This window comes from Bufo gargarizans, chromosome 2 (genome assembly GCF_014858855.1).
Source record: "Bufo gargarizans isolate SCDJY-AF-19 chromosome 2, ASM1485885v1, whole genome shotgun sequence".
NCBI lineage: Eukaryota > Metazoa > Chordata > Amphibia > Anura > Bufonidae > Bufo > Bufo gargarizans.
Window position 1 is genome coordinate 641,678,152 of NC_058081.1, and position 18,096 is coordinate 641,696,247.

General features: G+C 43.2%; 1 protein-coding gene across 1 annotated transcript in view; it reads left to right on the forward strand.

The window, feature by feature from the left end:
- Positions 1 to 15,654, forward strand: part of P3H1 (prolyl 3-hydroxylase 1) — a 49,995-nt gene extending 34,341 nt beyond the window's left edge. Inside the window, exons 12-15 of the mRNA XM_044277608.1 lie at positions 196 to 313; positions 3,728 to 3,803; positions 4,370 to 4,510; positions 14,252 to 15,654. Coding sequence (XP_044133543.1) covers positions 196 to 313; positions 3,728 to 3,803; positions 4,370 to 4,510; positions 14,252 to 14,476 — 560 coding nt within the window. The 3' untranslated portion in view covers positions 14,477 to 15,654. The remainder of the gene's footprint in view (positions 1 to 195; positions 314 to 3,727; positions 3,804 to 4,369; positions 4,511 to 14,251) is intronic.
- The last annotated feature ends 2,442 nt before the right edge of the window (positions 15,655 to 18,096 follow it).

The following is an 18,096-nucleotide window of genomic DNA, read 5'->3' on the forward strand; positions in this document are numbered from 1 at the left end:
GCAAAACTACTGGACGGATTACAGTATAGAACAGCAAAGCCGATTCAAGGTAATCTGTGGAGCTTGACTGGTTTAAAATCTGAATTTGTGTTATGAGAGGTGACAGAATCCCTTTAAAGTGAAGGTTAAAATATTGTAAAATCGCCTTACTTCTGAATGATAGTAACCTGTAACTAACAGACATTATATTTATAGAAAAGCAAGCTGAGCGGAAAGATTTGAGCCACCCTGTGCATGTGGATAACTGCATTCTGAACGCTGAAGCTTTGATGTGTATAAAGGAGAACCCTGCCTATACCTTCCGGGATTACAGGTAATTCTCCTTCCAGTTTGGTTGGTATTGAAACAAGGACACCCAGTGCTACACGGCCACGTGGCAGGCCACCAACTTATGCATCCCCAAATATTATGTATTTTTTCATTAACACTTCATGGCGGAAAGTACTGTGTAATCTCACTTCGGTATCCGAAATCCAGTAAATCTGCTAATCCTGCACTTGTTTCCAGCACAAACACCAAGTCACTTGAGCTTGTAATGTAGCTCTAGCCTCAGTTAAACAATTTTTGTGAATATTGGGATGTTTTAGGCTGTCGGCTAACGCTCGTCTGGATTTTAGGCCCCGTATACAAGTAGCGACATGTCTGTGGAGTCAATAATGTAGGGCAGAGCAAAGGGATATATCACTTTCTAAAGATAGCGTTAAAAGAAAAGTTTTTCCCAAGGCTAAATTGACATGCCGGGGCTTTCCTGCTGATATGTGGTCTGCACCTACAACAGATATAGTAGTCATACAGAACTAGTTATGTTCTGTGTTTAAATATATGGTTTTCCCCTTTTTTTTTTCACCGTAGCTCGTGGACTGTGTCCGGGTTTGCAGATCGGCCCTGTTCACTAAAATAGGCTGAGCTGCAATACCACATACCGCCCATGGTTAGGAGTGGCACTATTTCTGCGGAACTAATACACAGCATTTTTTTCTTATCCCAGACAACTTCTTAAAAGGTTATTAAAAGGGTTGGCCTATCTCAATTCTGGGACTCGCTTCTGTCTCTAAAACGGAGACCGCAAAGGAAAGCGGACTGCCCATGCACAGCCGCCCTCCATTCATTTCTATGGGAGTACTGAAAATACCCGAGCAGTGTGCTCAGCTATTTTCAGCAGTCCCATAGAAATGAATGGGAAGTGTACCACGAAAGTGCGGCCACTGCTCTATTCACTTCTATGGGGCTAACGGAAATAGCGTATCACTCGGCTATTTTCGGCAGTCCCATAGAAATGAATTGAGGGTGACCGCTCATGCATGGAAACTCTCCTTCATTTTGCTAAGTTCTAGAGATAGATGCGGATCTCAAACCTATCAGACATTGGTGGCATATCCCAGTAATATGCCACCAATGTGTGAGATGGTCCAACCCCCTTTAAATATTATATTAAGAGTCCTGCTGTCCGTATCTTTTGCGGCACCATTGCAATTTAGCGGAAAGGTTCGGAGCCAGAACAACGGACGTGTGAATAGACCCGAACTATATATTCATTCTACACTAGTTAATAATTGTTCCAGAGAGGGCTTTACTAGAGGATTCATCTCTACTTTGTATTAACATTTGCTGCGTTTGCTGCGTTATAATTTCCCTTAGGCACTGAAGGCAATTTAAAACATCTTGAAAAGCTGACGTAGGGCTCACTCAGGGTGCCATGTTGGTGCAGTTCCCAAAGCTATCTTTTTAGGCCTCATGCACACGGCCGTTGTTTGGGTCCACATCCGAGCCGCCGTTTTTGCTGCTCGGATGCGGACCCATTCACTTTAATGGGGCCGCAAAAGATGCGGACAGCACTCCGTGTGCTGTCCGCATCTGTTGCTCTGTTCCGTGGCCCCGCAAAAAAAATAGAACATGTCTTATTCTTGTCCGTTTTGCAGACAAGAATAGGCATTTCTACAAATTGCGGAAGGCGCACGGTTGGCTTACGTTATTTGCGGATCCGCGGTTTGCGGACGGCAAAAAACGGAACGGTTGTGTGCATGAGGCCTAAAGGGAATTTTCGGAGATTCAATATCAGAATCTGAAAAAGACCCCTTTAAGCCCGGCACATAGGGTGCCACATATTTAATTAGGGTATACACTACACCTATACCCTATCTGCCTATGCAGAGTTGGAGTGAGGGATACAACACAATGTGAAATGTGATGTTCGGCTCCTGCTGATTCAGTGCATGTATTTTGGATCTGTCTGGTGCTGGGAGATTTCTGGAGAGATGGTGGTCAGTGATGGCCAGTTCACCGTGTTCGCCCGTGAACACATGCGGGCTGCCATCTTAAATCACATGTCCGGCGATGCACAGGTAAGTCCTTACCTTTGCCGCGCGCCGGTCTGAAACAAATTCGGTCACCGGGAGTAGGCAGTTCCGAGAACAGCCGCCGGGGCCTTCATCGGGCTGTTCTCGGAACTGCCTGCTCCCGGTGACCGCTTTTGTTTCAGACCGGCGCGCGGCACAGGCAAAGGTAAGGACTTACCTGTGCATCGCCGGACTTGTGATTCAAGATGGCAGCCCGCATGTGTTCGCGGGGGAACACGGCGAACTGGCCATCACTGATGGTGGTTAGAACCGACTTTATACATGACGTTGGCTGTGGGACTGTACTAATCTGATGCTGTGTAAATGGAGCATGTCCATTTGTACTTGAATTTTTTGCACAGGAGGGGGTGAGGGTTGTGCTTGTTATGTAACATATGTAACAACTAATAAGATAACACCACACGATAATCTCTAAGATGAAAATACCATAATCATTATTATTCACATGATTAAAAACATCAAATCTCATAAAAAACAGATGCAGACCCACATACAGGAAAGATGCCACAGTGCACAATGTGAAATCAAATATAAAAAGGGTAAAATCCCAAGAACAATAAAAATGAACCGCACCAAAGCAGTAATACTGTATATGAGGCAATATTAATATAATAAGAAATGTAAAATATCAACCACAAATGGCACCTAACACCCCAGCACCTTTTCACAGTCGCTTTTTTCTGTATGTGGGTGTGGATCTGTTTTTTATTAAATTTAAATTTTTTAATCATGTGATCAATAAAGATGATGGTATATTTATCTTGTGTGGTGTTACCTTATTAGGGGTTCATTTATACATTTGGGTAACACCTTGGAGATATGATTTGGTAATTAGGACAATTTTGTTCAGGAGGTGTTGGGGGGCATTTACACAACCGTATCCATTTTGCGGCCTGCAAGTTGCGGATCCATGGACACGCGCCCATACATGTTCAGCATTTTGCAGATCCGCACGTCCCTGCCTATTCTTGTCTGCAAAATGGATAAGAATAGCACATAGTCTATTTATTTATTTTTTTGCAGGGATGCAGAATGGACATATGGTGTGCTGTCCACATCTTTTGTGGCCCCATTCAAATGAATAGGTCCGCCTCCGATCTGCCAAATATGCCAGTGAGAATACTGGGGAAGACAATGGTTTAGGGTTTCTTTGGACTAAGTAAACTGGTTGTCCGGTTTAGTAATGACCTATCCTCAGGACATTTCTATTTCTCTTCAAAACAGCTGATCGGTGGCGGTGCCGGAAGTCGGACCCTGCTGATCTGATATTGATGACCTATCCTTGGTCATCAGTATAGGAAACTGGACAACTCCTTTAATAGTAAATTAAATTAATTATTCCCTTTCCCTCTAATTTATTTCATTTTCAGTGCCATACTGTATTTAAATGGAGACTTCGAAGGAGGACATTTTTACTTCACAGAATTGGATGCAAAAACAGTCACCGTAAGTTTTGTCTGCTACATACATGGTGATACACACAGGGACCCATTATTTTAGGATACAAATATACAAGGGACAAAAGCTGAATTAATCAGCACATCCTGCAAGATAAGGTAACTACACAGGATCACATGGCCATAATTCAAAGGGAAATCAGAATATAGCAGGTGAAGGATGTTCTATATATAAACTAATACCACATTTACTATGCATAGAAACAGGAGGTGCTTGGCATATATGTATTTTGATCAAAAATATCTGTGCCCGTCCACCACAGCAAGGTAGCCTCAGTCTGGATGGGTACTGTATTTACCCTAATAATATGACTACTCTATTTAATACCTACCTCTATGATGTATCCGCATCTATATTCAAGGAGATTAGAACCCACATACTGTGTCTGCTATAATGGTTACCTCTCTGGTTTAGCAGGACACCCTTGTCGCTTGATATGGCTGATCGATCTGTTGTAGTAGGCTGATCGCATTGATTTTAAGAAAGTCTAAATCCATTAGGAATTTAAATTTTTGCTAAGAGGAATATAGTAAACAAAAATTTTCTTTCTGTAGGCCGAAGTAAAGCCGCAGTGTGGACGGATGGTGGGATTCTCATCAGGGGCCGAAAATCCTCATGGTGTGAAAGCTGTAACCAAAGGCCAGAGATGCGCTGTGGCACTGTGGTTTACCCTGGATCCCAGGCACAATGAGAGAGTAAGTAACACAGGTGTAAAAACCTAAGGTAAAGTGCCCATTTTATGGACTTGTGAGATAGGTACAACTTTGAGATGCCAATGAAGGATTGTATTACAGCATCCACCTCTCTGTATCTCTTGGCGAATCAGCATTATTCACAGCCCTTTGACCGAGACCCACTGCATACTGAGCGCAGGTACTGTGGTGATGTGAACGCTAAAGTGAATAAGGATCCCGAAAGAGGGGTATATCTCTCCCAGGTTCCTCAACTGGGTGAGATAAGTAAAGTTCCAGAGTGGTGCTGGCTTCAGCAAGGCATAGTTGCTGGAGCTATTTTGTTTAGTATTTAAGGGCTGGATTTTACTTGGATTGGGAGCTGGGTTGGTAGAGGGAGCTGCCAATCCACCCCTCCTATTCCAGGACAGATTTTCCCTAGCATGAGGGATCCTCAGGTGTAATCACCTGGGATCATTACTGGGGAGTAAAAGCCTATCCCAGACTGTCAGTCGGGGGCATGGTTGCAAACAGTGGCCGTGTGAGGCTCTGGGTGTGTGGTTCTAGCCGGGCTAGGCTGAAAACCACGAGGCAGGGACATAGCCCGGACTGACCGATTTACAGCCTGGGGGGCTGGTGTACGCTTGGCTGAGAAAGCCGGACCTGACACTTTGTCTGAACAGCACTCTATAGGTGAGTCAGGGATTCTACCCTATGTTTAGTTAGAGCCCAGCCGGGCAGGTGTTTATTTTGTATTATGTTTGTACCTTAAACTTGGTGTCTGGCAAAGATACTTGTGTGAATGACCCCCGGAGTACCCACAGTACCCACACACACTAGTCTAAAGTTGATCAAAAATTCAACCAAAGTGAGTGTTTGTTGGGTGAAATTTAGTAAGAAATGATTGTTTTAGCCAATCTTTTCAGGCGATGATGGACTCTCATTGAAGTTGTTTGAAATTTTAATCTGATTGCCAGAAGAAAGATCTTTCATTCAAAGTATAATCGTTTGTGGACAAAAGATCTTTCCTTGAAAGAACGTTCCCAGAAATAATTTTCGTCCATCGAATGGTTTTATTGAACATGTATGGACACTTTGACTGTAGCGTCAGGTATGGACTAAAATGTCAATGGACATGTCTGTGAAACGGTCCTTCATAAGATCACTGTGTGTTCAACCATCAGCCAACTAATAGTTGGCCAGCTTTAGTGACTCCTAAGCTAATATTTCGCCGATGAGTTTTATAAAGAGGCCTCGGGGCTCCGGGAGAGCTTAGGCCTCTTCTTATAGGTTACATGGTCTAGACATAGCTCAATCATTTTCAAGTGAATGGGCCAGAGCTGCAATACCAAGCACAGCTGCTATACAATATATGTCCAGAGCCCCGGTGAGCACAGCGGCCTCTTTAAATGGATGTCAGGAGTCGGACCCCCAACAATCTGATATTGATGACCTATCCTAGGATAGGCCATCAGTATCAAATTTCTGGCAAACCCAGGTGGCCATAAACAGTAGGTTGATGGTTGAACAAATGATCACCTGGTGAACGATCATTTTGCCAGTACAGTCATACATATTTTCTTCTACTAACTGGCTGTTAAAATGTACTTAAACTTATAAATAAAGTTTATCATAACCTATTGTAAATGCATTAACCCCTTAACCCCTTCACGCAACATCACGTACATGTACGTGGGGGAATGTGGTGCCTCACCGCATCCCCACGTGCATGTACGTGATCGGCTTCACTGTCAGCGCAGGGACCTGAGCGCTGAAGATTCAGTGAAGCCGGCGTGCTGGGGTTGCTAGGCAACCCTAGAAGCCGGAAGGAGTTGTATTAGACCCCTGACCCGCCCACGATCACTGTGATTGGTCCAATACTGCAGAGGGACCAATCGCAGCGCATCGGGGCAGGTAAGGGGGGTTAGGGAGGGACTGTGTGCCTCTCCTTCTCTGATCGTCCCCATTCCTGTCAGGGAAGCGATCAGAGAAGGAGAGAGTGACAATCTACTGTACCTATCACATGTATACTAGTCATGGAGCACTGCTACTTAGCGCTCCATGACTAGTATACTCGTCATGGCAAAAAATTGTCAACATGTCTGCAGACATGGTGACAGCGCTGAGTGCCGGCTGTTACACACAGCCAGGCACTCAGGCTCAATGCCGAGGGGGGTCCTGTGACCCCCGTATCGGCGATCGGGTAGTTTCGGCACCCCCCCCCCCCCCTATCGGCGATCGCTTTATGTAGTTTCTGATCCCTGCGGTCCCTGACCGCAGGGATCAGAAACCTAAAAATTGCCCCAAATCAATTTTTTTTTTAACCCCCCCTGCACCCCTGAATTCCATTTATGTGGCGGGGTGCAGGGGGCGGTTTGTGGGCGGTGCGGGGCCGGTGCGGGGCGGTGTGGCAGTTGCGGGAGGCGGGCGGTGCGGCAGGCGGGATCGCGATCCCCCGCCCGCCTCCCATTATAATCATCGTTGGCTTCTAGTGGGTATACCAGGGTGCCAGCACATTGCTGGCACCCTGGTATAAACGGCTGACATCGGTGATGCGATGTCAGCCGTTTAACCCTTTCCATACGGACCGCGGTATGGAAAAGGTTAACAGCTCAGGGAGCTCCCTCCCTCTCCCATCGGAGGGCTGCTGTACCTTTGCAGCCCCCGATGGGAGAGGGAGAGAGCTCCCAGACAGCCCCCCCAGAGCCCCGTCCTTACCCTTCCCCGTCTGCGCAGTTCTGAACATAACTGAGCAGACGGGGAAGGTTCCCATGGCAACAGGACGCCTCTCAGGCGTCCTGCTGTCCATGGTGCTGAACAGATCTATGCTGAAAGCATAGATCTGTTCAGTGTAAGTAAAATATAGTACAGTGCAATATATATTGTACTGTACTGTATTATACAGACATCAGACCCACTGGATCTTCAAGAACCAAGTGGGTCTGGGTCAAAAAAAAAAGTGAAAAAAGTAAAAAAAAAGTAAAAATCAAAAAACACATTTATCACTGATTAAACATGAGAAAAATAAAATTCCCTACACATGTTTGGTATCGCCGCGTCCGTAACGACCTGATCTATAAAACGGTCATGTTACTTTTCCCGAACGGTGAACGCCATAAAAATAAAAAATAAAAAACTATGATGAAATTGAAATTTTGCCCACCTTACTTCCCCAAAAAAGATAATAAAAGTGATCAAAAAAGTCGCATGTACTCCAAAATTGTAACAATCAAACCGTCATCTCATCCCGCAAAAAATGAGACCCTACTTAAGATAATCGCCCAAAAACTGAAAAAACTATGGCTCTTAGACTATGGAAACACTAAAACATCATTTTTTTTGTTTCAAAAATGAAATCATTGTGTAAAACTTATATAAATAAAAAAAAGTATACATATTAGGTATCGCCGCGTCCGTATCGACCGGCTCTATAAAAATATCACATGACCTAACCCCTCAGGTGACCACCGTAAAAAAATAAAAATAAAAACGGTGTAGAAAAAGCAATTTTTTGTCATCTTACGTCACAAAAAGTGTAATAGCAAGCGATCAAAAAGTCATATGCACCCCAACATAGTGCCAATCAAACCGTCATCTCATCTCGCAAAAAATGAGACCCTTCTTAAGATAATCGCCCCAAAACTGTAAAAACTATGGCTCTTAGACTATGGAGAAACGAAAAAAAAAAATTGTTTTAAAAATGAAATCATTGTATAAAACTTACATAAATAAAAAAAATGTATACATATTAGGTATCGCCGCGTCCGTGACAACCTGCTCTATAAAATTACCACATGATCTAACCTGTCAGATGAATGTTGTAAATAACAATAAAAAAAACGATGCCAAAAAAGCTATTTCTTGTTACCTTGCCGCACAAAAAGTGTAATATAGAGCAACCAAAAATCATATGTACCCTAAACTAGTACCAACAAAACTGCCACCCTATCCCGTAGTTTCTAAAATGGGGTCACTTTTTTGGAGTTTCTACATCAGGGGGCTTCAAATGGGACATGGTGTCAAAAAAACTGTCCAGCAAAATCTGGCTTCCAAAAACCACACGGCGCACCTTTCACTCTACGCCCCGCTGTGTGCCCGTACAGTAGTTTACGGCCACATATGGGGCGTTTCTGTAAACAGCAGAGTCAGGGCAATAAAGATAAAGTCTTGTTTGGCTGTTAACCCTTGCTTTGTTAGTGGAAAAAATGGGTTAAAATTGAAAGTTAGGCAAAAAAATGAAATTCTCAAATTTCATCCCCATTTGCCAATAACTCTTGTGCAATACCTAAAGGGTTAACGAAGTTTGTAAAATCAGTTTTGAATACCTTGAGGGGTGTACTTTCTTAGATGGGGTCACTTTTAGGGAGTTTCTGCTCTAGGGGTGCATCAGGGGGCTTCAAATGGCACATGGTGTAAATAAACCAGTCCAGCAAAACCTGCCTTCCAAAAACCATACGGCGCACCTTTCACTCTACGCCCCGCTGTGTGCCCGTACAGTAGTTTACGGCCACATATGGGGTGTTTCTGTAAACGGCAGAGTCAGGGCAATAAAGATACAGTCTTGTTTGGATGTTAACCCTTGCTTTGTTAGTGTAAAAAATTGGTTAAAATGGAAAATTAGGCAAAAAAATGAAATTCTCAAATTTCATCCCCATTTGCCAATAACTCCTGTGCAACACCTAAAGGGTTAACAAAGTTTGTAAAATCAGTTTTGAATACCTTGAGGGGTGTAGTTTATAAAATAGGGTCATTTTTGGGTGGTTTCTATTATGTAAGCCTCGCAAAGTGACTTCAGACCTGTAGTGGTCCCTAAAAATTGGATTTCTGAAAAATTTCAAGATTTGCTTCTAAACTTCTAAGCCTTGTAACATCCCCAAAAAATAAAATATCATTCCCAAAATAATTCAAACATGAAGTACACATATGGGGAATGTAAAGTCATCACAATTTTTGGGGGTATTACTATGTATTACAGAAGTAGAGAAACTGAAACTTTGAAATTTGCAAATTTTTCCAAATTTGGGGTAAATTTGGTATTTTTTTATGCAAAAAAAATTAATTTTGGGACTTAATTTTTCCAGTGTCATGAAGTACAATATGTGACGAAAAAACAATCTCAGAACGGCCTGGATAAGTCAAAGTGTTTTAACGTTATCAGCACTTAAAGTGACACTGGTCAGATTTGCAAAAAATGACCTGGTCCTTAAGGTGAAATAAGGCTGTGTCTTGAAGGGGTTAAGGACCGATGAAGTACATGTACATCATCAGTCCGGTCCTTAAACATGGCACCAGCTCGTGTGCGCAGCGGGCACTATAGCCGTGGGGTTTTTGCTATTTTAAATAGCAGAGACCAGCGGCAGATGTATGTGATCAGCCATGAGGCTGATCGCGCACACTTTACCCTTCAGATGCCGTGGTCAATTGTGACCACGGCATCTGATCAGTCCGTAAGCGGAAGTCACGCGCTTCCGGTCTGGTAACAGCGTTCCCCGGCTGAGATTGGGGAACATGTTACTTCAGTGAAATACACCGAAGCCTCAAGCATGCTTCGGTGCCTATTTCAAGAGTATACCAATACAGGCCACTAGGTGGCAGCATTGTATTGTTATATTCCAAATGAAGTCTTCAATGATGGCTATTTAGCCATCAGTGAACACAATGGGCAAAAAAAAGTTTTTACAAATATATAAAAATACAAACAAACATAAAAGTTCAAATCACCCCCTTTCCTTAAAATAAAAATACTTAACCAATAAAAAAAATAAACATTATGGGCATCACCGCGTGCGAAAATGCCCATACTATTAAAATATAACAATATTAATGGCATACGGCAAATGGCGTAACAGGTAAAAAAATAAAAACAGCCAATTTGCCATTTTTCTGTCACTCCAAACTACCCAATAATTTTTTAAAATAAAAAAGTGATCAAAAAGTCGTACACACTTCAAATTGGTATCACTGAAAAGAACAGATTGTCCCACAAACAATGAGCCCTCACACAGCTCTGTACACATACAGTACAGACCAAAAGTTTGGACATACCTTCTCATTCAAAGAGTTTTCTTTATTTCCATGACTATGAAAATTGTAGATTCACACTGAAGGCATCAAAACTGAATTAACACATGTGGAATTATATACATAACAAAAAAGTGTGAAACAACTGAAAATATGTCATATTCTAGGTTCTTCAAAGTAGCCACCTTTTGCTTTGATTACTGCTTTGCACACTCTTGACATTCTCTTGATGAGCTTCAAGAGATAGTCACCTGAAATGGTTTTCACTTCACAGGTGTGCCCTGTCAGGTTTACTAAGTGGGATTTCTTGCCTTATAAATGGGGTTGGGACCATCAGTTGCGTTGTGGAGAAGTCAGGTGGATACACAGCTGATAGTCCTACTGAATAAACGGTTAGAATTTGTATTATGGCAAGAAAAAAGCAGCTAAGTAAAGAAAAACGAGTGGCAATCATTACTTTAAGAAATGAAGGTCAGTCAGTCCGAAAAAATTGGGAAAACTTTGAAAGTGTCCCCAAGTGCAGTCACAAAAACCATCAAGCGCTACAAAGAAAATGGCTCACATGTGGACCGCCCCAGGAAAGGAAGACCAAGAGTCACCTCTCCTGCGGAGGATAAGTTCATCCGAGTCACCAGCTTCAGAAATCGCAGGTTAACAGCAGCTCAGATTAGAGACCAGGTCAATGCCACACAGAGTTCTAGCAGCAGACACATCTCTAGAACAACTGTTAAGAGGAGACTGTGTGAATCAGGCCTTCATGGTAGAATATCTGCTAGGAAACCACTGCTAAGGACAGGCAACAAGCAGAAAAGACTTGTTTGGGCTAAAGAACACAAGGAATGGACATTAGACCAGTGGAAATCTGTGCTTTGGTCTGATGAGTCCAAATTTGAGATCTTTGGTTCCAACCACCGTGTCTTTGTGCGACGCAGAAAAGGTGAACGGATGGACTCTACATGCCTGGTTCCCACCGTGAAGCATGGAGGAGGAGGTGTGATGGTGTGGGGGTGCTTTGCTGGTGACACTGTTGGGGATTTATTCAAAATTGAAGGCATACTGAACCAGCATGGCTACCACAGCATCTTGCAGCGGCATGCTATTCCATCCGGTTTGCATTTAGTTGGACCATCATTTATTTTTCAAAAGGACAATGACCCCAAACCCAGCTCCAGGCTGTGTAAGGGCTATTTGACCAGAATGCCAAGAGTGTGCAAAGCAGTAATCAAAGCAAAAGGTGGCTACTCTGAAGAACCTAGAATGACATATTTTCAGTTGTTTCACACTTTTTTGTTATGTATATAATTCCACATGTGTTGATGCCTTCAGTGTGAATCTACAATTTTCATAGTCATGAAAAAAAAGAAAACTCTTTGAATGAGAAGGTGTGTCTAAACGTTTGGTCTGTACTGTAACTACAAAAAAGTTATACGGGTCAGAATATGGTTATAAATGGTGTTAGTTTATTTTTTTCAGTATTAAAACGCAAGAAAAATTATACAAATGTGGTATCGTTGTAACCGTACTGACCTGGAGAATGAATTTAACAGGTCAATTTTACCACATAGTGAACAGTGTAATAAAAAATAAATAAAAACCTTTATCAGAATAGTGTTTTGCCCCAATTCTACCCCATTTGGAATTTTCCCACTACATGGTATGCAACCGTAAATAGCGCCATTGGAAAGTACAACTTGCCCCGCAAAAAATAAGCCATCATAAGGCTATGTGAACGGAAAAATAAAAAAGTTAGGACTATGGGAAGTCGGGGAGTGAAAAACAAAAACGCAAAATAAAAAAATGGCACGGTCCTGAAATGGTTAAAATATTTTTTTTTATAATGTACGTTATTAAATTTTTGATTTTCCATGTTATATAGACACCTGAAGTTCAGATCCCTATAGCGCTTTGCAATCCATACTCTCATACATTGCTGTGTATGGGAGTACGGATTCCCCTGCGACCTCACTGCGCGCTGTACAGGCAGCAGGTCCTCAGCACGTCTGCTCCTGCCTGTACCAGCGCTGCTCTCCTAAAGCATGGTATAGATGTGCTATGTCGGGCTTTAACAGAGCAGGCTCAGGCAAAGGAGCAATGTGTGATGCTGAACTCCTGCCTGCTCATTCTGCTCTGTTAAAGCTTTTTATGGTGCAGGGTCCAGCAAAGTGAGCGGGCGCAGGGCAGGAGCTCCATAGCATTTTGCTCCGCTGCCTGTGCCCACTCTGCTCAAGCCTAGCACAGCACATCTATGCTGCTCTCTGAAAGCTTGGCAATGTGCTATGGACCTCCTGTACAGCACTAAGTGCGGCCGCAGGGGAAGCCGTATTCCCATACACAGCAGTGTAAGAGTATGGATTGCACAGCGCTATAGGCACCTGAACTCCAGGAGTCTATATCGTCGAAATCATTTTGGGGCATTTACAGTAGGTTTTAATAAACTTTATTTATGAGTTTAGGTATGGTTTAACATAACACCGGGCGAAGGACCATGCTTATGGGAATGTTCATTCAGGTAAAGACTGTGGTCTAGCGATTTTCAGATGAAACTTCTTTCCATGGATTGGCTAAAAGTATCCTTCATTGTTATCCATTAAGTGGGAAATCCATTATGTGGAATCTGCAATCTCACATTGCATGATAAGTTAGGTCTGCGTACCACTTGTTATCTTTGGATAAAGGTTATACTTGTGACTTGCACTAATTTGCCATTCAGACCAGTTGCACTGGTCATGCCTTTTTCCCAAATATTCAAAAAGTATATGGGATATTATGCTTTACTGTTGTATACTTTAATAAAAAGAGAATGTTTAAAAAAAAAGTATCCTTCATTGTTGAATTTCACCCAAAGAATGATCGTTTTGGTTTTAGTAGTCCGTTTTGATTAACTTTAGGCTAATGTCTATAGTCACGGAAATAATAAAACACCAAAAAAGCCACGTGCATTCTACATTTTACAGAACGTCCGGCCCATAATAGAACAGTCCTGTCCTATTTTCTGAGGGGGACCAGGTGACTAAAAAATGGCGAATCATGAGGTTTTAATTTTTTTTTTTCTATTACGGTGTAGTTTATTTTTGTTGTTGTTTATAGATTGTATATGTAAAATTGTTTCCCAACTTAAACTTTTAATATTTTGGTGCTTTTGTGATTTATTTTTTATTTTTATAACTATTAGCCCCCTTAGGGACTAGAACCTGGAATCTTTTAATACCTTGTCCTGTTCACCCTAACAGAGCTCCATTATGGTGAATAAGACTTCACACTCTCTCTGCTGCCCATGGCTTTGTGCACACAGCCGCAGGGAGCTTACCGTGGCAGCCATGGATGGCTTCAATAGCGTCCTGGCTACCATGGTAACCAATTGGAGTCCCGCGATTTCACTGCTGGGGCTGTGATCGGAAGCTGCCACTGCGCCACCAATGAATAGGATGAATATGGAGGGGGGGGGCCCTGTGGCCACCAATGATTACAATACTGGGGTGTGGGGGGGAACACTACGCCACCAATGAAGATAATTTACCCCTATATCACATACCCGGCCTCAATAACAAGGCATGCAATCCTCCGAACTGCGTCAATTAACACCTCAGGTCCAACACCTGAGGGGTTAATTGCCGCGGTTCGGCAGATCGCATGCCCTGTTATTTATCCGGGTCTAAAAGGATTGATTAGGTATCGATAGTTTGATATCCGGTGTTTTTTGGTGCCGCTGACCCACATGTGACTTTCTGGTTTGATTCTTGACAGGAGCGAATTCAAGCAGATGACTTGATAAAAATGCTGTTCAGTCCAGAAGAAACTGACATATTTGCCGGCAATGGATCAGAGGGGAAAACAGATACGCAGGCTTCAGGAGAAAAGACAGAGCAAAGTTCTGGCACCCCACCAGAAGCACCCACAGCCCCAGGTGCCTCTAAACAAGGCGTACTCGGCCCCCCATTAGACTCTGTGAAATCAAAAACGGAATTATAACAGTAACTCGGACTTCGTCCTGCGGACTGCTGCCTTACACAATCTGTGAATCAGGGACTCACATTGCCACAGATCTCCAACCAATTACCTTTATGGTATTTTTGAGTTTCCATAATTTTAAAAATTGTAATTTTAATTTTTTGTTATTGACTTTTCTTTTTTACCTGTCAGGAGGTACAGAACCCGCCCACTTACCGCAATTAACTTTTTACGGATTTACAAAATATATGTCAATTTGAGGAGATTCGTTTTTAAAAAAATTTTAATTTTTTTTTTTTTTTGTGCAATAATTATCCCCGGAGATACATCTAAAGGACTTTTTCTATGACTTGTCTGATGCGTTGGACACTTGTAGGAGAGAATTAAAGGGGTTGTACAGCTTTTTTTTTTTTTTTTACTTTTTTAAGTTTCAACCCCAGTCTGCCGTACCTGTGGAAAAATCCATACTCGCCTTCTCCCCGGTGCTCCATTCCAGTTTACTTTGTTGATCTTTGGTTCTGAATGGACAGGTTCACGTCCGCCACTGCAGCCAACGACTGGCCCCAGAAGTGACTTGTCCCCGAGCAGCACGTGACCCAGTCATTGGCTGCAGCGGTGCCCGCGATCCCGTCCAACTGGAAGTATACAGACAGGGACTCGTGAAGTCAGAACGGAGTGGTGTGGTGCGGGTGAGTATGGCTGGGGTGGAAATTTTAAAATGTAATTGCTTGGCTGAGTTTGCCCTGTACTGTGGGACTTAACGTCATCAAGAGAGGTAGAGCAAGGTTGGAAATGACCCCAACAGAAAATGGAACCCCCCCCCCCCATTCACACATACACGGATACAGTTGTTTTTATTTTCTGCTTTCCGCAGATGGAGAAATTAGTTTTCCATTCCTTTTTATTACAAAAAAAGAAACTTGGTGTTAACCGTAACCACCGACCAGATTCTACCTATCACTTTGTCCGTAGACGCTGTAAGCCTTTGATTGGCTCCACATAATGAATGCAACTTTTGTATGCAGTGACTTATACATACAGTGCTTGCAGTGACCTCCTATGTGCAAATGGTGCTTTGTTTGTATATTTTAGGGCTCATGCACACGACCATATGGCTTTTTCTGTGTTTTGCGTTCCATTTTTTACTGATCCGTTGTTCCGTTTTTTGTTTCCGTTTCTTTTCCGTTTTCCCGTATTCCATATACATTATACAGTAATTGGGCTGGGCATAACCTTTTCAATAGATGGTTCCACAAAAACGGAACGGATACGGAAGACATACGGATGCATTTCCGTATGGGTTCAGTTTTTTTTTTTTTTGCGGACCCATTGACTTGAATGGAGCCAAGCACTGTGATTTGCGGACAAGAATAGGACATGTTCTATCTTTTCACGGTACGGAAATACTGAAACGGAATGCACGCGGAGACTCTTCCGTTTTTTTTGCTGAACCATTGAAATAAATGGTTCAGTATATGTACCGCATACTGAACTCCAAAAACGGCCCGTATACTGAACGCAAAATACTGTCGTGTGCATGAGCCCTTGGATGGAACACAGTTTGCACTTACCAGTCTTATCTTAAAGGGGTTATCCAAACCTGAAAATCTCACCCACAATGCATGGACCCCTCATACAGAGAATACTTACGCTGTGTCCTTCCGGATCCCCCAACGGCCGTCGCTGCATCTCCCCAGCTGATCATAACATCTGTCGACGAAGGGGGGGGGATTGCAGCCAATAGCAGGCCGTGACGGTGACTCAAGGGGAGCAGGTCAGTGGTACGGCCCCCTCGATGTTGTGATGATCTGCATGCTGGGGAGTTGCAGCGACGGCCTTGGAGGGATCCAGAAGGACACAGCGTCGGGGACCAGGTAGGTATTCTCTGTATGAGGGGCCCGGCCATTGTGGTTGCATTCTCCAGGTTCGGATAACCCCTTTTAAATACATTTTTCAACTTTCTGTTATACAGTATATTGTGTTTTAGTTCTTTACTACTTTCATGATTGCTGCAATTCTACCAAACCCTTAGTACATATTGGTTTTTAAATGTCCAATTCATTCACTGACAGCAAACAGGAATCTTGTAAACAGGAACTGAAACAGAGATGATGTAGGAAAGTTTCCGAATTTTTAATGTACATCAGATGTCAGATTGGTCACAATAAGGCCTCATGCACACGGCCGTCCCGTTTTTTGCGGCCCATGTTGCCTTCCGCAATTTGCGGAACGGAACAGGCGCCGGCAATATAAATGCCTATTCTTGTCCGCAAAGCGAACCCAGCCAAGCAAAGAATAGGACATGTTATTTTTTTTTTTGCGGGCCCGTGGAACGGAGCCACGGATGCGGACAGCACACGGAGTGCTCTCTGTATCTTTTGCGGCCCCATTGAAATTAATGGGTCTGCATCTGAGCCGCCAAAAACGGCGGCTCGGATGCGGACCCAAACAACGGTCGTGTGCATGAAGCCTAACTGATATATGTAGCGAAAGCTCTCCATGTCTTTGAGTAGACCACCCCTTTATCCAGACCAGATTTGCTGTGACAGATTTTTCGTTCCACCATATTATACATACCGGCTTTGATAAGGACCCCAGCCCCCTTCCTTTTCCATGCAATTTTGGGTGGTGAATGAGGTTTCATTGTGTATTTACACTGCCTGACTGGGGAGCGGTGATCATGTCCCCGGGGCAGAAGTACTGCGTTGGTGCTTGAATCATGTACTCTGGCTCCCTCTAGTGCCAGGTGTTTGTACCGCCAGGGCAGGTTTATTAATTCTAAGATATTGGGTAGTACAAACTTAGATGATATAGTCTAACGATGCACCAGAGTTCTCATAGGAACTGATGCTGGATATTAAATCTGCACGCCTTTAGGCCCCTTTTACACGGGCGAGAATTCCGCGCGGGTGCAATGCGTGAGGTGAACGGGTCAATGGGGCTGTGCAGATGAGCGGTGATTTTCACGCATCACTTGTGCGTTGCGTGAAAATCGCAGCATGTTCTATATTTTGCGTTTTTCATGCAACGCAGGCCCCATAGAAATGAATGGGGCCGCGTGAAAATCACATAGCATCCGCAAGCAAGTTCGGATGTGATGCGATTTTCACACATGGTTGCTAGGAGATGATGTTAGTAAATTGACTAAAGTCAATTTACTGTATTATTTTCCCTTATAACGTGGTTATAAAGGAAAATAATAGCATTCTTAATACAGAATCCTTACTAAAATGTTGCTTGAGGGGTTAAAAAAATAAAATAAATAACTCCCCTCACCCTCTTGATCGTGCAGTCTGGGTTCGGGTCTGGGTACCACGTTCAGTTTTTTATCACGCGTGTGCAAAACACATTTTACCCGCGCGATAAACACTGAACAACGCAATCGCAGTCAAAACTGACTAAAAATTGTGTGCGCACTCACGCGGGTTTCCCGCAATACACACGCGACGCATCCGGAACAAATCCGGGACGCCCGTGTGTAAGAGGCCTTAGACTATGTCCTTTAGGCCTCTTGCACACAACCATATGACTTTTTCAGTATTTTGCGGTCCGTTTTTAACGGATCAGTTTTTCAGTTTTTTATTTTGTTTCAGTAGTGTTTCTGCTTACGTTCCGTTTTTCCGTTTGTGATTCGTTTTTTG